This window comes from Dasypus novemcinctus, chromosome 11, assembly GCF_030445035.2.
Source record: "Dasypus novemcinctus isolate mDasNov1 chromosome 11, mDasNov1.1.hap2, whole genome shotgun sequence".
NCBI lineage: Eukaryota > Metazoa > Chordata > Mammalia > Cingulata > Dasypodidae > Dasypus > Dasypus novemcinctus.
The window spans coordinates 41,198,645-41,219,790 of NC_080683.1; the positions used below are offsets into that span (position 1 = coordinate 41,198,645).

General features: G+C 40.0%; 1 protein-coding gene and 1 pseudogene across 2 annotated transcripts in view; one reads left to right on the top strand and one right to left on the bottom strand.

The window, feature by feature from the left end:
• Positions 1-14,818, bottom strand: part of LMBRD1 (LMBR1 domain containing 1) — a 202,519-nt gene extending 187,701 nt beyond the window's left edge. The window contains exon 1 of one of the 2 annotated variants that reach the window (XM_058306941.1): positions 14,507-14,818. In XM_058306941.1, the coding sequence (XP_058162924.1) occupies positions 14,507-14,584 (78 nt within the window). In that variant the 5' untranslated portion in view covers positions 14,585-14,818. The remainder of the gene's footprint in view (positions 1-14,506) is intronic. The other variant, XM_071218535.1, reaches the window with a different exon arrangement.
• On the top strand, positions 6,359-7,584 carry LOC105745139 (BTB/POZ domain-containing protein KCTD20 pseudogene; annotated as a pseudogene).
• Positions 14,819-21,146: the final 6,328 nt, after the last annotated feature.

The window sequence follows — 21,146 nt, forward strand, 5'->3', positions numbered from 1 at the left end:
CAACTAGTATGCAACTAACAAGAAAGAAAGGGCTTGAAAGACAGCTAAAAAATTTTAGATTGGCTAAATACAAGCCACTATAAAGTTCCAAAGTAAGATAAACCAAGTCTCAAAAAGGGGCTGCAGTACAAGCCAATCAAATAGAAAGTCCTAGACTAAAGACAGAAACTGCACCCAGAATAAATACATCTAGTAAATCAGATGCCAAGACATACAAATGGGAGTGCTACACTGGAAAAGAATACAGGAGACATAGGTTTGGAAAAGAGTCTAGAAATAAAGATTATATCAGTAGAAGTAACTACAAGTGTAAAAAGAGTGGTGAAAACAAGATATGATGTATAAAACCCAAAGGTCAAAATGGGTGAAGAACTGCCATTATAGTAATAACAATGAATGTTAATGGATTAAACTCCCAAATCAAAGGCAAAGACTAGCAGAAAAGGTAAGAAAATATGAGCCATCTATATGCTGTCTACAAGACACTCACCTTAGACCCAAGGATACCAATAGACTGAAAGTGAAAAACTGGAAAAGGATATTCCATGTATGTGATAACAAAAAAGAAAAAAAAGCTGGAGTAATTATACTTTTATATTGGATGAAATAGATTTCAAAAGCAAAACTCTTATTAGAGACAAGGAACTACACTATGTATTAATAAAAGGGCAATTCACCAGGAAGGAATAACAATTATAAATGTATAAGCATCTAACCAGGATGCCCCAAATTACATGAGGCGACCACTGGCAAAGCTAAATGAAGGAACAGATGTCTCTACAATACTAGTTGAAGACGTCAGTATACCACTCTTATCATTGGATAGATCATCTGGGCAGAGGATCAGTAAAGAAACAGAGAGCTTGAATAAAATGATAAATGAACTAAACCTAATAGACATACACAAAACACTGCACCCCAAAACACCAGGATATACATTCTTCTCAAGTGCTCATGGACCTTTCTCCAGGATTGACCATATCATGAGTCACAAAGCTGATCCCAATACATTCAAAAAGATAAAAATTATACAAAGCACTTTCTTTGCTCGTAATGGGAATAAACTAGAAATGAATAACAGAAAAAGGGAAAATACACAAATATATGGAGATCAAACAATACACTCTTAAATAATCAGTAGGTCAAAGAAGAAATCACAAGAAAAATTAATAAGTATCTCGGAATGAATGAAAATGAGAACGAAACATATAGAACCTGCAGGATGCAATGAAGGCAGTGCTGAAAGGGAAATTTATAGCCCTAAATGCTTACTTCAAAAAAGAGCTAAAATCAATGACCGAACTAAACAGCTGGAGGAACTAGAAAAATAACAGGAAGCTATTCTCAAAGCAAGCACATAGAATAGAATGAAATGAAGATGAGATCAGAAACAAATGAAGATGAAAACAAAGAAACAATATAGCAAGAATGAACAAATCCAACAGCTGGTTCTTAAGAATAATAACATAATTGACAAACCCTTAGATAGAATGACAAAGAAGAAAGGGGAGAAGATGCAAATAAATAAAATGAAAACTAAAAATTGGGACATTACTAATGACCCAAAAGAAATAAAAGGGATCATGAGAGGATACTATGAACAACTGTATACCAACAACCTAGACAATGTAGCAGAAATGGAAAAATTCCAAGGAACATAAAAACAACCTACACTGTCCACAGAAAACCTCAACATGAAAATCTCAAGTAAAGAGATTGAAAGAGTCATCAAACAACTCCCCAGAATGAAAAGCCCAGGACCAGGTGGCTTCACAGGAGAATTCTACCATGCAGTCAAAGTAGATTTTATACCAATCTTACTTAAATTCTTCCAAAAAATTGAACAAGAAGGAACACTACCAAATTCATTCTATGTAGCCAATATCAACCTAATACTAAAGCCTAATACAGATATTACGAAAATAGAAAATTATAGACCCATTTCCCTAATGAATACAACACAAAAATCCTCAACAAAATACTTGCTAATCGAATCTAACACCACACTGAAAGAATTATTCATCAAGTGGGTTTGATACCAGGCATGCAAGGAAGGGTGCTTCAATACAAGAAAATCAATCAGCATAATATACCACATTAATAACTTAAAGAAGAAAAAATCACACAATTATCAAAATTGATGCAGAAAAGGCATTTGACAAAACACAGCACACTTTCTTGATAAAAATATTACAAAAGATAGGAATTGAAGGAAACTTTCTCAACATGATAAAGGCCATATAAGAAAAACTCACAGCTAACATTATACTCATTGGGGAAAAACTGAAAGCTTTCCCATTGAGATAGGGAACAAGACAAGGATACCCACTGTTATCACTGTTGTTCAATATAGTTCTAGGGGTTCTAACTAGAGCAATCAGGGAAGAAAAAGAAATAAAAGGCATCCAAATTGGAAAGGAAGATACAAAACTTTCGCTAGTAGTAGAGGATATGATCCTATACCTAGAAAGTCCCAAAAATTCTACAACAAAGTTACTAGAGCTAATAAACGAGTTCAGAAGAGTGGCAGGATACAAGATTATTATACAAAAATAAGCAGTGTTTCTATACACTAGTAATGAGCAACCTGAGGAGGAAGTCAGGAAAAAATGCCATTTACAAAAGCAACTAAAAGAATCAAATATTTAAGAATAAACTTAACCAAGGATGTAAAGCACTTATGTTCAGAAAACTACAATTCATTGCAAAAAGAAATCAAAGACAACCTAAATAAGTAGAAGAACATTCCATGTTTATGGATTGGAAGACTAAGTATCAATAAGATGTCGATTGTAGGGAAGCAGATGTGATTTAAGCAATGGGGATCCCGTCTACCATATGGGGGGTCGGAGTGAAGGCAAGTTGACCTGTGTGGTGAGCTGGCCCAAGCAGAGTGCTGGTCCATGCAGAGTGCTGGCCTGTGCAGGAGTGCCGGCCCATGCAGAGAGTTAGCACAGCAAGATGACACAACAAAGAGACACAGAGAAGAGACAATAAGATATGCAGCAGACCAGGGAGCTGAGGTGGTGCAAGAGATTGAATGCCTCCTATTCCGGAAAGTTCTAGCATCGGTTCCAGGTGATGCCTAAAGGGAAGACAAGCAGACACAGAAGAACACACAGCAAATGGACACAGAAAGCAGACAGCGAGCACACACACACACACACACACAAAGAAGCAGGCGGAATAAATCTTAAAAAAAAAGATGTGAATTCTACATGAATTGGTACATAGAATCAATGCAATCCCAATAAAAATTCCACCAGTTTTTTTTTAAAGAAATGGAAAACACAATTACCCAATTTATTTTTAAGAGTAAGGGGCCCCAAATAGCCAGAAACATCTTAAAAAGGAATAATGAAATTGGAAGACTATCATTTCTGAACTTTAAATCATATTACCTGGCTCTAGGGGTTAAAAAAGCATGGTACTCACATAAAGACAGGCATACCAACCAATGGAACCAAACTGATCATTCAAAAACAGACCTTCACATCTATGGTCAAGGAATTTTTGACAAGGCTATCAAACCTATCCAGCTGGGGCTGAACAGTCTATACAACATATGGTGCTGGGAGAACTGGATATCCATAGCCAAAAAAAAAAAAAAGAGGACCCTATCTCACACCTCACACAAAAATTAACTCAAAATGAATCAAAGACCTAAATATAAAAGCTAGAACCATAAAACTCCTAGAAGAAAATGTAAGGAAACATCTTTAAGACCCAGTAGTTAAGTGACAGATTCTTAAACCTTACACTGAAAGCACAAGCAATGAAAGAAAAAATGGATAAATGAGATCTCCTCAATTTTAAACGCTTTCGTGATTCAAAGGACTTTGTCAAGAAGGTAAAAAGGCAGCCCACTCAATGGGAGAAAATATGTGGAAACCACCTAAAAGATAAGGGTTTGACTTCCATGCTATGTAAAGAGATCACACAACTCAATGATAAAAGAGCAAGCAATTTAATTAAAAACCTGCAAAAGATTTAGACATTTCTCCAAAGAGGAAATACAAAAGGCCAAAAAGCACATGAAAAAATGTTCAGTATCACTACTATTATGGAAATGCAAATCAAAACTACAGTAAGATACCATCTCACACCTCACAGAATGGCCATTAAAAAACAGAAAGCGTTAAGTGCTGGAGAGGATGTAGAGAAATAGGAACACTCCGTCACTGCCAGTGGGAATGTAAAACGGTACAAACTCTGTGGAAATCAGTCTGGTGGTTCCTCAGAAAACTATATATAGAACTGTTCTATAATCCAGCCATCCCTCTACTAGGAATATATCCAGAAGAACTGAAAACAGTGACACAAACAGACATCTGCACAACTATGTTCATAGCGGTGTTATTCACAGTTGCCAAAAGATGTAAACAACCCAAGTGTCCATTAACCAATAAATAGATAAACAATATGTGGTATATACATACAATGGATTACTAAGAAGAAATGAAATCAGGACACATATGATAACATGGAGAAACCGTGAAGACACTTTGTTTTGTTTTGTTTTTGTTTTGTTTTTGTTTTTAGGAGGTTCTGGGGATTGAACTCAGGACATCATACCTGGGAAGCAGACACTCAACCACTGAGCTACATTTGCTCCCCAACTTGAAGATATTTTGCTGAGTGAAATAAGGCAACACAAAATACTGCATGGTCTCAATAATATGAACTAAATACAAAGAATAAACACAGAGTTAAAATCTACAGTATAGGTTACTAGGAGACAGCCGAGGGCTACAAAGGGTGCTGATGCTTCACGTACATAACTTTTTTTTTTTTTAAGATTTATTTTTATTTATTTAATTCCCCTCCCCTCCCCCGGTTGTCTGTTTTCTGTGTCTTTTTGCTGCGTCTTGTTTCTTTGTCCGCTTCTGTTGTCGTCAGCGGCGGCACGGGAAGTGTGGGCAGCGCCGTTCCTGGGCAGGCTGCACTTTCTTTCACGCTGGGCGGCTCTCCTTATGGGGTGCACTCCTTGCGCGTGGGGCTCCCCTACGCGGGGGACACCCCTGTGTGGCAGGGCACTCCTTGCACGCATCAGCACTGCGCATGGGCCAGCTCCACACGGGTCAAGGAAGCCCGGGGTTTGAACCGCGGACCTCCCATGTGGTAGACGGATGCCCTAACGACTGGGCCAAATGTACGTAACATTTTTAATTAGCTTGACTGTAAAAGTGTAGAAATGGATAGAGTTGATGGTAACACAGTGAGTAAAACACAGCGGTTTATAAATGGGATTGTGACTGAAAGGGATAGTCCAGGGATGTAAATTTCAATTTGAAGAAAGCTAGAGAATAATCTAGGGACTGAATAACATAGTGAACCTAGGGGTAGATAAGGATTGTGGTTAATAGTATAAATACAAGAATATTTTCTATAAACTTGAACAAACGCACATCACTAGTACAAGGTGGTTAGAATATGAAGATCCACAGGATAAATATAATAAATGTAACATAGACAATAGTTAACAGCAATATTGTAATATTCTTGAATCAATGACAAAGAAGGTACTGTATTAATAAAAGAAGAGGCATGGAAAAAACATATTAAATGTACAATATAAACCACAGTTAGTTTTAACAGTCTGATGATGTTCTTTCACAATCTATAACAAACATTCCACAGCAGCATAAGGTTTTGGTGGAGGGGTGTTTGTATGAAAATTCTACAAATTATGTGATTGTTTTTTAAGTTCACAGCTTCTCTAATAAAATGTATATATACATAATAATTTTTAAAAATACTTTCATTATAAATTTGTAAGTATTAAATGAGATGTAAAGAGGTTAGCACAGGCCCTGGTCATAGTAACTGCTTAATAATAGCAATTTTTATTAAATATCATATGATGTAATATCTCGGAGCATTTAAAAGAAACTAATATGTAACATTTTTAACATTTATAAGGAAAGGTTTAGGGTAGCCCCCACCTCTCCACTCCTAAGGGACTGATTTAATTGGTCTGAGCACTGGGAATTTTTAAAACTCCCTCAGAGGTTTAATGAGCAGTCAAGGTTAAGAACTACTGGGGTGGAGGTAGGAATAAGAATATATTAGTGGTTATTTAACTAATGAGCATAGGATCTTCTTAATCTACAGATTCTGATTCAGTAGGTCTGGGGTCTTAGATTTTGTACTCTAACAAGTTCTCAAGTAAGACCCACACTTCATGTAACAAGAATAAATTTGATTAACAGAAATGGAGAATCTGTCTTGTAATGTAAAATGCAACTTAAAAGAGTGTGTGTTCCTCCCAAGTGGATTGCTGCCCCAAGCACGAGAGCATGGCAGTGCTATAAAATTTATCTCAGATCAAGAAGACCGTCCACAATATAGTCCAAGGATGAATGTTCACTGTGGCAGTGGAAGTGACAGGTTATTGAGAAGGGGGCCAGGTGCCTAGTGGATGATACCTTAGCTGCAACCCAAGAAAATGCAGCAGCATGGCTTCATGAGGTCTTCAAAACCTGCATTATCTCCTAGGTTCCAAAAATGATGAGCCTTCACTATGCCTCTTAGCTAACAAATCTTCAGTTCAAATGCCTCTTCCTGAAGACATCCCAGCTACCAAAATGGGAATAAATGAATCTATGTACCCTTTATTGCTCCAGAACAATTTGGAAACAGCAGTGAGCTCTGGCAATAACTCCCATTCCCAAGCATCAGGTAAAGTGATGCTTTTTGTAGCCGGCACACATTTTGGTGTGAATCTACAAATTTCCACTGCTCATCAAGATACTATGTTGGGAAGGATGTCTGGACCAAAAAGAAGAGCACAACCTCACAAGGGCCAGTGAGAAAGGAGAGTGTGAGACTGCTGAAGGAATCAGCACAACTGTATTTCGTACAGTGCTGGATTACTACAAAGCTGGCATCATCAAATGTCTTAACGGCATCTCCATCCCAGACCTTAGAGGATGCATGTGATTATCTCTGCATTAATTCTGACTTCAACACTATTTGATATCAAGATCTGAGTGCTTTACTGAGTGAACTGTCGAACGATGGTGCTCAAAACAATATGATTACTACCTTGAGGAGTAGATCCTACCCATTATGGTAGGCTATGCTAAGAAGGGGGAGCAAGAATGCCACATTATTGTTCTGACAGATGAGTCTGTGGACTGGGATGAAAATCACCCCCCACCCATGAAGGAGAAATATTCCCAAATCCTTTATAGCTCCAAACTCTACAGATTCTCCAAATACACTGAGAATCATGATGCCACAAAAAGAATTTTAAAAAAGGGCAGCCTGAAAAACATTCACATTGGAATTGAAGGTTATACTACCTGCAAAGAAGAGATTCAGAGAAGACCTGGTGGCCGGTCTATAGTAATCTATAATTATGGGGAGTGTCCCTTTATCCAGATGTCATGGGAAAAGAAGGAAAGAGTCACCATGTAGATTTCCAGTGTGTTCAAAGCAAATCCCTCACTAATCTGGTAGCCATCAGAGTGGGTGTCTTGGAGGACCAGAAGATAAATGCATCTCCTACCCCAAGTGGATGAACTTGACCAGCTAAAATGTTCCTCTTCTCAGATGGCTTCTAATGACTTTCTAGATTAGGGCGAAATGAGGGTGCGTGCTTTTTTCTCTCTCTTGGATGTCCACACTCAGTCCTCCTCCATCCTCCCCATGGTTTGTCTCACCCTGAATGGGAACATGTTTCTCCCCCATTCTTTCATGTTCTCCCATAATTAACATGGGCCCTTTTTATAAAGTTCATGCATCTAGCAAGGGATAAAGAAGCTTTTGATATTTAAACTACCAGCTTTGCAGCAGCCCTAGAAACTTAAAAATTTGGGGTCTGATACTATTCACTGGTCTCTGCATAACTGCAAAAGCAAGAAAGGAAGTAAAGACTCCTGCTGCCTCATATTCAACAAAACAATTCTCATCCTTGACACTCAGTTCTTGGTTTTTGTTTTGTTTTGTTTTACACTAGGCAAACTGCTTAGAAGCAAAAAAAGAATCCAAACTTAAAAAGAGACATTCTTTTATCTCCTAAGAGCAGTCAATGATAGGGATGCTCTTGAGAGGTTGAGAATGCCATTCTTGCTTCAGAATGTCCAAAAGGAAATTCTTCTTAAGAGCTTAAATTCAGTTTTGCTTTTCATTAATGCAGTGAGCAGTCCCAAACCACAGATTCTTTGGCAGGAAGGGTAATAGCATAAAAATATTTGTGAAATTTTTTTAGCTTTAAGGTTTTTGAGCCCAAGCAAATTTATTATTCATCTGTGATTAAACTTAAAACTCAAATAGAAGAATCTCTCCAAATCAATCCAGTTTGATTATTCTGGTTTGGAATCAGGTGTGAAGACACAGACTTTGATACCCTGGGCCAGCACAGTGCTATGTATGTGGCTGAAAGACCTGAGATACAGCTTAAAGGCTTTGAAAATATGGGGGAAATCTTCTCAAAAGTGCTTAGTTTCTCAATAGGATGGCCCAGAGAAAGGAGCATTTGGGATGAAGTTGGGTAGGGAAATGTCACCTGCACAGGCAGTCCCCATAACATATTTTCTTTATATATTCTTTGCATATCACAAATACATTCCCATTTTTGAAATAGCCTATCAGCTACTCACACACTGGGTAAGAAAACAGTATCAGTGTTGTTCCCAAAGGAAGGAAGGTTAGAGCTAGCATTTGTGTTTACTCTGTCAGCTCCATGTTAACAGTGCATAGTGAATGACAACCAGATCACTCTCCCTAGGCCCCAAAGTACTAAACCATTTTCCTCTGTTTCCTCCATGGCATTAGCAGAAGAGCTAGCTTAAGAGATAGTCAGTACCCCTGTGTCATGACTGATGAGTGCCTTCATCATCTAGGAACCAAATTAGAGTCCAGAGACAGAAGTGTTTTAGGATTCTCTCCCATTCTGTTTTAGAAGTTAGCCTCCCAATCACCAATCCAAGGCATTTACTCATCCACTAAGTGTGAAGATACTCCAAGGCAACTTGGATTTCATTTTACTTGACTGCTCTAGTTATAAGTCTCCACAAGTAAAATCAAATAGGTGCTAAGAGATACTCTTTCCAGGCTCAAAGAACAGTTTCCTTAATCTGCTCTTTGTGCATGTGACCAGCATTACAGTAGAAGTCAATGCTCTATTCCTTATTCAGAAAAGGATGAAGTTATAAGTGATTAAATTGAGCCATCCCACACCAGTTCTGATAACCTATTACACCACTTGCACAGCTAATGGCCAGGGTTAAAGGTATAACTTGTAGCCAGGGGAGTTTTTCTTTAAGTGAAACTAGTTGGTTCTTAGTTGAGGTCAGCTTTAGTCTTGACCTTACCAGCACCACATTCATACCCACTAGCAGATGACCAGCCCTGGTAATTGTTTAATAGTGCTTCCTTTATTCTTCTCAGACCACATCCATGCCATTACAAAGGAAATTATCTAATATCTATGTATTCTGTGACTCTCATGAGTTTTTCTGAGAAGCGTGTGTTATTTACCCTCAACATACAACTTATATATTGTTAACAGTGGATATAAACACTCCAAGCTAACACTCTAAAATTAATTAGCCCTTGCTTCATAAAATGCCAAACAAGAAAGTATGGTATGTACTTGTTATTTTGTTCTATGTAAAGAATTGATTTTCTCAGCCTTTCAAGAGCTAGGTCTTGTTTTTTCTGGCTAAGACATCTGGCAATGGCAGGACTTCTCAGTCCTGACATGGACAAGAGGAGGGCTACTAGCATCATCCCCTTCAGAGTCAAGTACTGGCCAACTGATCAAAAGGTGTTATACTCTAATAAAAAGAGATAAAGATCAGGTTTGGTATTAAAATTTTCTAAGTCCCTAAGTGAAACAGGCTGTAAATACAGAAACATTTTTATAAGAAAATGGATTTATCCAGAATATCTTACTCAGAGGCATCTCAGGAAGCTAAGATGAACCTGATTTGAGAGTTAGAATCTGAGTTTCTGTCTGCATCAATCACATATAGTTGATTTCTGAGTATTTATCTTTGTCCCACTTGGGAAGGGGATAAAGAGACAGTGTTAAAACCTGTTGGGTGGGAGCTGGTATAGCTCAAGTGACTGAATGTTGGCATACCACACATGAGGTCCCAGGTTAAATCCTCAGCCCTGGTACCTTAAAAAAAAAACTGTCAGGCTAGTTCATTATGTTACAGTTCCTCCAAGGTGGAAGAAGGGTATTGAGTGAATGTAACAGCAAAAAGTGTAAGGAAGACAGAAAGTAGCTGAATTTACCATACGAGATGCAATTGTCATTTTTAAAATAATTCCAAGAGAAACATGATATGAAGATATTGTGGAATAAGCCCAGGAAGGATGGATGTACTTGCAAATAGTGTCCCAAAGGATCTTTAAATAAAAACAAATATTATGCAAAGTAAAGGCTTTAACTCAAACTCTGTAATAAAGTTTGATGTGGAATCTTTTTTAATCAAGTATAAAAAGAGAGTTACGAATCAAGAGATTCTAGTAATTTAGTCAATGCCATTGCCTCCATCATTTTGAAATGGTTAAAATGGGAATAGACTCTGGACTGACAATGTGATAGCCAGGTCCTGAGCCTCAACAGACTCCAGCACCTACAATCTGATCTATTGGACTTACCACACTCAGCTAAGATGGAGTTGAAGAAGGACAACCACCACACCATGGAGCCTAGAGTGATTACAACTGAAAATGGGAGGATTGCATCCAGCATCCATGTGGAATCTGAGCCTCCTCTTGACATAGAGGTGCAATGGACACAACCAATCCAATGTCCACATAGAAGAGGTGGCATTGGATTGGGAAAAGTGGACATGGTGGACGATGGGTATGGGGAAAGGCAGGAAGAGATGAGAGGTGGAGGCGTCTTTGGGACATGGAGCTGCCCTGGATGGTGCTTCAGAGGTAATCACCGGACATTGTAAATCCTCACAGGGCCCACTGGATGGAATGGAGGAGAGTATGGGCCATGATGTGGACCATTGACTATGAGGTGCAGAGGTACCCAAAGATGTACTTACCAAATCCAATGGATGTGTCATGATGATGGGAACGAGTGTTGTTGGGGGGGGGAGAGGGTGGGTTGGGGGTGGGGCTGAATGGGACCTCACATATATATTTTTAATGTAATATTATTACAAAGTCAATAAAAAAAAAAGGGGAAAAAAAAAAATGGGAATAGAGGGACCTGCACTTAGAAAGCAAACGTGATGGCTTCATGGGAATGGAACCATATCTGTGCCCTGGGTGTGAGTCTCAGCAAAAGAACATTACTTTTTTTCTTAAAGGAAAAATACTTGTAGGTTTTTCTTTTTACTTTATATTTACTTTTAAAGTTTCATACTTGTTCAACAGTGTATTTGGGAATGCTTTTTCTATAATAATAAAATATTATCTTTTGTGGGAAAAAAAAAGATAGTGTGATCCAAATTACTGAGGACCTCGGGGACTAGGTAGAAAAGTTAAGCAAACATAGATAATTGGACTACAGGCTTGGAGGGACCAAATCTAACCTTTCCTTATGTGGTAGAAGAAACTGGAGTCTATACTGTTTGCCCAAGATCACAAAAGTAATAAGCACTAGTGTTCAGATTCTTTAGTCGATGATTCACAGCAGTTTGCTCCAAGTGACAATTCCTTGAATCCTGGCACTCCCTGGAATCTCTGTGGGGATTCACAATATAAAAACTGTTTTCATAGTACTATTAAAACTTTGCCTTTTTCACTGTGTTAACATTTGCATTCACGGGTAAGTGCCTTGGTTACCAAACACTGAGAGTGAAAAAAAAAAAAAAAAAAGGACAGTTTTACTTAAGACTGTGCTTAACAAAGCAGTAAAAAATAATTTTAGGGAGTGGATGTGGCTCAAGCAGTTGAGTGCCTGCTTCCCACAGGGGAGGTCCAGGTTTGGTCCACTATGCCTCCTAAAAACAAAAACAAACAACAAACAAACAAATGAAAAAACTAACTCGGGAGCCAATGTTACTCAGTGATTGAGTGCCAGCTTCCCACATATGAGGTACCAGGTTCAATCCCTGGCCCTAATACCTTAAAAAATTAATTAAGTAAGTAATAATTTTATTAAACCTTGACTCCTGAGTCTTTTTCAGTACTTCCTGGTGAAAAACCATGAAACTTGCATAAACTACTTCTGCTGTATATAGCTTGAAAGGAAAATTGTTACTATGGTTATTCAGACATGAGTATTTTGCAGATTTTCTCAAATGAACAAAAGGAATATGTCACTTCAAGGAAAACAATTGACAATATTCTTGTCAACAATAAAATTCAAGCTTTCATGTGGAAACAAGAATTTTTGAAAACTTGTATCCATATTTATGAGCTTAATAGATTAAAATAGACTTTTCTGACAAGATCAGTACTGATGTTAACAAATGAGTTTTTTAACATTGAATAATTAATGTATCCATAGTTGGAAGAGCTGCATAATTTAGTGAACCAGTATTTCATAAATGACCAATGCACCATGTTATAAAAATACACATGGCTATAAAAGCCAGTCAAAGAGCAAGACGGACCAATGGATTTTAATGTAAATGAGAAAAAAAGTTCATCAATAAGGTTTGAGAGTCCATATTGTGATTAATATTTTAAAAACTTCCACTTACTGAGTTTTGGTGTGGTATAAAAGAATAACCACAATTATCTTAAAAATACTCCTCTATTTCCAACAACATACCACTGAAACTGAATTCTCTTCATATACATCAACCAAAATAACATATCTCAAAAAACTGAATGTAGAATAGATTTGAGATCAACTCTCTCTTAACAAGCCAGGCATTAAAAAGATTTGCAGAAATTTAAACAATGCCACAGAAATTTAAACAGTAAATTTGTTCACTCCAACATCCAAGTTCCAAAGGCCTTAATTCCCTTCTCAATTAATTTTTCCTATGTTACCACCAACTTAAATGTCTTCCCTTCTTCATCTATCCAAAGCCTACCTCAATTCCCATTTTCTTCCAATATTGTTTTATAAAGTTCTATTTCATTTATAAAATCACACCTTAAATATGTCCTTAAAATACCATATCAAAAATGTTGTTTTCCTACATATCTACAGGCCCTCTTAAATGGCCTATTTTGTTTTGTTTGCATCCTTCTACAATTTATAGCACAACTGCGATACCTTAAATGTCCATTAAGAAACAACAGCCAGGATATTCCCACTAGGTCTTAGTTACTGGCTACTTGTTCTTTTGTTTTCTTCTAAACTAACAATGTCATGGACTAGAAAAGTCAGAAAACTCTCCGGGAGCGGTACTGGATGGTTCTGAGGAATGCCACCAACTTTTAGAGTTACCATTTCTCCCACAGAGAGAGGTAAAATATGATCAGTGCAAAGACAGTATTATTTTCTGTGCCAGTGAAAGCAACAAGAGAAGCCTTTTTTTACATTTCACACAAGCATCTTTTTATTTTTTCTTCATACTATCTACTCTGCAAATATTTACCAACAGAACACAGTACATAGGTTTCAAGCACACTAATGGAATCTGATAAAGCAAGGTAACAAGTTTTGACTTCCAGAATTGAAGTAAAAGTACTTTTTTGTAACGAAAAAAAATAAAGTGTTTTTTAGTAATGCAAGAGGGTAAGATACATTGGAACACGAAGGATAACAGGACCAGATGAGAGAGTGAGAAAGGGGAGTGTGCAAACTGAACTCCCAAATTGAACCCAATGGTTTTAACATGTTGTAGGGAAGAAATAACCAGACCACTTTGGGCCATTACGGTCCACACGTTATGCTTATTAAAAAAGCAGGAATAGGATGGTTGGGAAACTAGGCATCCGAGGTAGCGTCAGATATCTGGTAATCTATCTTGATACTGGCAGTAAAGATGAATACAGCTCTGCCCTCCTACACAGGTTTCTAAACCCATCGGAAAGGTTGGAAGTAAGTGTAAAACTTGGAAGACAGAATGAGCAACTCACGTCATCTAGAATCGCACAATGGGCAGAGAAGGTTGAAGACTCGCTAGACTCACTCACAAATCTTTTTTCGCTAGGGAACACGAAAAGAGACGCTTTTCCAGTTCAACAACGCCAAAGCTTACTTATCTCTCACAGTTCAGGTGCCAGTGCCCCACACTGTTCTCTCCTTTTACAGGGAACTAGAGGCCACCACACCATTCTCAACCCCGAGGGTCTCCTCCGTCCCCAACCCCAGCATCCTTCTTGCCCAAATCAGGGACAAGAGCCAAGAATCTCGAGAAAGGACACCTGTAACATTAGACGTCATCAGGGAACAGAAAGCAAAAGCTTCCGGAAATCAGAGCCCTCTCCCAAGCTCCCCTTCACCACCACCCCCGCCCCCGCCGCTCCCACCCCGGCGCGAGCAGCCCCCAAAGTCCAAGCTACGAGCTGGGCGGGGCAAAGAGGGTCTCCGCAGCCGGGAGATGCCAGTTGCTGGACCAGCCCCTCCTTCCCTCCCTCCCACCGGTCCAAACACTGGAAAAACTCCAAGCGCCTCCCCTACCAGCAGGAGGAGGCCGAATATGCACCAGCCGATCACCAGCTCTGCCGAAGCCGCGCTAGCAGCTACTGCCGCCGCCATATTCGCTTCAGGCCAGGGCAGTCCTGCGCTGAGGTGTAGGGAAAAGGAAGGGGGAAAGAGGAGAGAGAGCTAGGGACAAGGTGCTCGCGCACCCTAAAGGTTAAAGGGGAGGAAGAGGCGGAGCAAGCGGTTGTCAAGGAAACTCAGCCCTCGCGCGTTCCCCCCGCCCGCGCTACCTGGGCGGGGAGTGGGGTGGGCAGGCTCGGCGCGCGTCCGGGACGCCATGACGTCACCACGCAGCCCGCTCCGCCCCCGCTGTGATTAGAGGGCTCGGTAAGGTGGTGTTTTAGACCGAGAGACCTAACCTTTTTGCAATTCAGCCCAAGAGCTGATGAAGTGGAGAAGTCTTCAAGGGGTAACTAGGTGGCTTTGGAGATTCAAGCCAACTTTAGCGGTTTCTTCTTCGTCCTGTAGAGGAAAGTTTGTCCCTAGTGTCCATGGTAGAATGGGCAGTGGAATTACCAGAAACTCTCACGAGTTTGCTGGAATGGATAATTACGAACGTTTACCAGCGGCCCGGATGGCTTTCCAATTTGCTGGCATTTGTACCTAGCCTGAGTAACTGCCTTATCTCATGGGTGGGGAACTAGCAGTGTATGCCATAACCTCAAAAGGGAGAGCAGTGGGTCATTAATATCCTTACATTCTAAAAAGAGGTGCTAGATGTATCCTGAAAAATACACAACTCGTCCTGCAACCATCATTCCTCCATACCCTCTTCCAGCCTAAAAGAGGGAAGGCATTAATTTGAAAGGAAATTAAAGAGACAAAATGAGAGAATTGTCTCCTGGTTAGGAGAGCATTTTCCATGAGACACTGTTGTTTCCTCCCCGGCTGAGTGTTTATTCTGAGCTGTATTTTTTAGGATACCGATATACTGTAGGCCCAGAGTGACGCAGAAAGAAAGACTTCCGAGGATAGCTTGCCTAAGTCCACTGGAGAGGGGGTGTGTATTTAACCACTGAATTGAACAAGTATAACTTGTAATGCAATCAAAACATGATTTCATGAATGAATCCCAGCATCCTTTTAAAATTTATTATGTGGTCATAATCTTCTAATATGAAAATTCCAGGGGGGTCCATAACTTTTCTAGTCTGTCTTAGGTAATGCATAGTTATTGAGAAACAACCTTAATTCAGTAACTGTATTGTAATTTTCTAAGTTGTCTTCACACCCCAGAAGACTGTCGTTGGGAAGGACTAGAGATAGTTCTCTCTGCTAGGACAGAAGGAGGAGTAAGAGAATATGGGAGGAAATGGTTTTAACAGGAACTGGTATTGTCCTAAATTGGCTTCAAGGTCTCTGGACCCACCAAATGTGTAAATGTGATTCTTCTGTGCTACGTTCAAACCTCTGGAGATGTCGCCTCAAAAGTTTCCTTAATGGGAGTATAGGCATCTCTGTTCCAGGTAATCACTTAGAATTCCTCCACCTGCCCCAGGGCATACTGTGATAAATCACCTTTATAGCTGCTTTGAAGTCTCCTAGAAGCACACTTGGAGAGGTCAGAGAAAACCCGAGAACATTTCACCCATCATCTGCCATGTGGCCCAAATTCCTATTATAACAAATGATCATATATAACACGCACCAACTGCCTTTTGGAACACAAGCCAATCTCAATGTAGCCAGATTCTCTTACTTCTACCTTTGGAACAATCAGCATTTCTTGGATATCCCTGAGGGAGTCAGCCCATACATACTCCATAGTCTGCTATAGTTTGCTGAGCTCTGAGTTCTCTGTACCTCTCTGTTGCAGGCGTCATATTTCAATTTCTCCAAGTAGCTCTCTTGAGGCTTCCCTTACTAGGCTGGAGGTTAGGGGTAACACCCACCTCCTATACATACAACACTCCTTGGAATTAAGGATGTGGATCCACAGATCAGTTCTTACTATAGAACTCTTTTTACCAACTCCTCTTCTCTCCCTCTAATCCATTTGATTTGGCTAGGTGGTCTAAGAGTTATGGAATAAATTTCTCCTAAATTCCTGTGACATATGAAGGGGAATCTGTGGCTGGAAGAGGACCATAGAATTAAAGACCAGGTTCTTCCCTATTCCCGGTGACTTTAAACTGTATGTGAGATTAGAGTTGTTACTGAGACTCAACTGAGCCTTTTAACATCTGTGGTAGTTAGGCTCATGTGTCAACTTGACCAGGTAATGTTGCTCAGCTGTTTGGTCAAGCAAGCACTGGGCTAATTGTAATACAAGGGTATTTCATGAACTTTAATCATTAGTGAGTTGATTGTGTTTATGACATCTACAATCAGCTGAAGAAATTGACATCAGCAATGAGCAATGTCTCATCCAGTAAGTTGAAGGACTAAAAAGGAGAAGTGATTTCAGCCTTGAGAGAATTCCCATCTCTACTTCAGGCAGCCAGTGTCTCCTGGGGAACTCATGAGGGACCTTCATTGGAGCCCCTGACTTGCAGCCTGCCCTACAAAATTTGTACTTGTGCATCCCCACAGTTGCATGAGACAATTTTACAAAATCTCATGCTATTTACAGCTATCTCTTGTCAATTCTGTTTCCCTAGAGAATCCTGACTAATATAATCCCATTGAATTCAACCTATTTAATAATCTGACTTAACCCATTTGCTGCCTCTGACCACCTAAGAATTGGAATATTATTGGGAAGTTGCCAGGTTTCCAGGTTGGGAAAGCCTTATATCCCTGTGTTGCTGACAATTATGGCTAGTTACAAGGACAGTAGCGACTTGAATCAGGAAAACTGTGGAGAAGAAAAAGAAAGTAAGGCATCTGGGCAGGGGTAGAGGGGTGTGTTATCAACCCATTTCTCCATTCTTCTGCGTATCCAGGATGTTCTTTTCATTGACTATATGGACCACTCCAGCAAGGACTAAACACATTCTTATGAAGGATGTTCTTAAATCTAAGAAGCCTCTGAGTACAGACCATAATAATAATTATTATTTTTTATGATTACAAAAATAATATATGCTCATTTTTTAATTTTTCAAACATGAGTAATTTAGAAACATAAGTTCTTATAAATCCACACCAATCCAAACCCCTTACCCCAAGAAACTTACTTTTCAGAGTGTCAAGATTTTTTTGTCTGGATATTCTAATGTATACAGGAGGCTACAGAAATCCAAAAGAGTCCATGGAGTTATGGTAGAATGCCCTTGCCCTACCCCACTCTGAACAACTTACAGGAAAGTACCAGGATTTCTGTGTGCTCAATTCTCTTTTAAGAAATGGCCATATGTAATCACTCTCAAGGGATTTAATAAGAGGAGGTATTCCAGAATACTTGCATCAAAACCTGGATTCCCTTGGCTACATTAAAACATGTAGAGGCCTTTGGGGGAAAGGAAAGTTTGTGAGAGAACAACTATCCCTTCCCTCACTCCTCTGTCCCTTAGCTTTTGAACTATTCCCCATCCATTAAAGCAAGTGGGGGGAAGGCACGCAAGAGAATCACCTGTAAACTTGGAGGACGGTGACCAGAATTCTGGGAGAGGCCTTTTCTCTTGCCACAAATGCTGAAGGTGGCTCACTCATGGAAATGCCTGGTGCTGTGCTGACATAAAGATCTGTGCTGAAAAGTACTTTTGTGTGAATACAGCATTTTGGAGCAAAGCCCTGCCATCCTCTGTGGATAAGCAGGCTTTTTGCCTGCTACTGGGCCTTAGTAGAGACTGTATGCTTAACCATGGGCCATCAAGTTACCATGAGACCTGAGTTACCTATCATGAGCTGGGTATTGTCTGACCCACCAAACCATAACATAAAGTTGGGTGTTATAGCAGCACTCCATAATAATGTGGAAATGGTATCTACGAAATCGGGCTCAAGTGGGTCCTGAAGGCACAAGTAAGTTACATGAAGAAGTAGCACAAATGCCCACAGTCACCACCCCTGCCATGTTACCTTCAATTTCCCAGCCCACAGCTTTGGCCTCTTCAGGAGTCCCTTACAATCAGTTGAAAGAGAAAGAGAAAACTCAGGCCTGATTTACTGATGATTCTGCACAATATGCAGGTACCATGCAAAAGTGGACAACTGCAGCACTGCAGTCCCTTTCTGGAATGTCCCTGAAGGATGGTGGTGAGGGCAAATTCTCCCAGTGGCAGAACTTCGAGCAGGGCATCTGGTTGTTCATTTTACTTGGAAGAAGAAATGGCCAGAGGTGCATTTGAACACTGATTCATGGCCTGTTACCAATGGTTTGGCTGGATGATCAGGGACTTGGGAGGAACATGATTGGAAAATTGGTGACAAAGAGGTCTGGGGAACAGGTATGTGGATAGACCTTTCTGAAGAGCAAAAAACATGAAAATATTTGTGTTCCACATGAATGCTCACCAGAGGGTGACTTTAGCAAAGGAAGACTTTAATAATCAAGTGAATAAGATGAACCACTCTGTAGCTAACATTCAGCCAATTTTCCCAGCCACTCCTGTCATTGCCCAATGTGCTCATGAACAAAATGGTCACAGAGGTAGGGACGGAGGTTATGTATGGGCTCAGCAACATGGACTTCCCCTCACCAAGTGGCTCCAGCCACTGCTGAATGCCCAATCTGCCAGCAGCAGAGACCCACACTCAGCCCCCTATGGCACCATTCTCCGAGATGATCAGACTGCCACTTGGTGGCAGGTGGATTAAACGAACCATTTCCATCATGGAAGAAGCAGTGATTGTTTTAGCTGGATTAGACACATATTCCGGATATGAGTTTGCAATCCCTGCAGACAATGCTTCTTCCAAAACTACCATATGTGAACTTACCCAATGTCTGATCCACTGTCATGGCATTCCACACAACATTACTTCTGATCAAGGAGCCCATTTCACAGCAAATAATATGCCAAAACGGGCACATGTCCATGAAGTTCACTGGTCTTACCATGCTCCCCATCATCCTGAAGCAGCTGGATTGATAGAACTGTGGAATGGCCTTTTGAAGACCCAATTACAGTACCAGTTAGGTGGCATACCTTGCAGGACTGGGGTAATGTTCTTCAAGAGGATGTGTATGCTCTAAATCAGCATCCACTCTATGGTGCTGTTTCTCCCATAGTCAGGATTCATGGGTCCAGGAATCAAGGGGTGGAAATGGGAGTGGCACCACTCACTATTACCCCTGGTGATCCAGTAGGGCAATTTTTGCTTCCTGCCCCTGCAACTGTAAGCTCTGTTCATCTATAGGTCTTAGTCCCAAGAGGAGTGCTTCCACCAGGGAACACAATAATAATTCTTCGAGAATGAAAGTTTGGGTCACCCCACTAGGCAGGAACCACAGCCAGCTGAGGTGCTTGCTGAAACAGTAACATGGAATGGGTAGTGAAAGAAGGTAGTGATAAATATGAACTTGGACCACATGACCAGTTACAGAAATGAGGACTGTAATAGTCATGAATCTTTCTTCCTTGTTTTGTTGTGAATATGATTGTATATGTACATAAAGTGAATATCTGTTTTCTTCCCTAATATTTTCCTTTATCATATGACAAGTTCTATTAGTTTCATGTCATAATATTTAAAGATGTCATGTTTAAGAATGATTACCCAAGGTCTTATACTCTATTCTATAGGGAATTAATGTGTTTCCAGTTGTATATTGTTAGGTGGAAATATATATAGGTGTGTCTGCTTTTGTTTTTATTTAGAGACTAAGTATGGTTTAAGGTGATATGTATACTGCAAAATTGACAAGGGGTGGACTATGATTGTTAGGCTAATGTGTCAACTCAGCCAGGTAATTGTGCCCAGTTGTTTGGTCAAGCAAGCACTAGGCTAATTGTAGTACAAGGACATTTTTGGACTTTAGTCATCAGTGAGTTTACTATGTAGATGGCTGATTGCATCTACAATCAGCCAGGGAGTTTGCTGCTAGCAGTGAGTGATCAATCAGTTGAATGCCTTAAAAGGAGAAGTGAGTTCAGCATTCAGGGAGAATTTTCCAGCTCATTTTTGGACAGCCAGTATCTCCTGGGAAGTCATCAAGGACCTTCATTGGATCATCTTCGGAGCCCTGATTTGCAGCCTGCCTGCAGAATCTGAATTTATGCATCCCCACAATCATGTGAGAGAATTTTATAAAATCTTATACTAATCTCCTGTTAATTCTGTTTCCCTAAAGAACCTGCCTAATACCCTATCTATGTGTCTATTCCTGTGGAGGGCTGGGGAGAAATGCAAGAAGACTTTCCTAAGAATTCTCTTGGCCTACTTTAGGAATACCTGAGTAGTAGAAAGTTGGGAGAGCATCCCCAAGTGGGAAACCAGATCAAGCAGTGATGGTGTAGAGAAAGGTCGCCTTGATACTAAAACCAGACAAAGAAGGAACAATCACTGAAACTGCTATGATATTAGACACCAAAATTCTCAACGAAAGAGTCCATGAAACAAAGACAATCACACTCCTCATGCCTGCCTTCCCTGGCACTCATGGTTGGTTACTCCCACCATGAGCTCGGGAATTCAAGGCAAGGTTGAGGGCCAGGAGACAGGAGAATGGTTTGCCATTTCTTTTATGAGTTGTTTCTTGAAAACCAAAGGTAAGATTAAGATGAAGTGA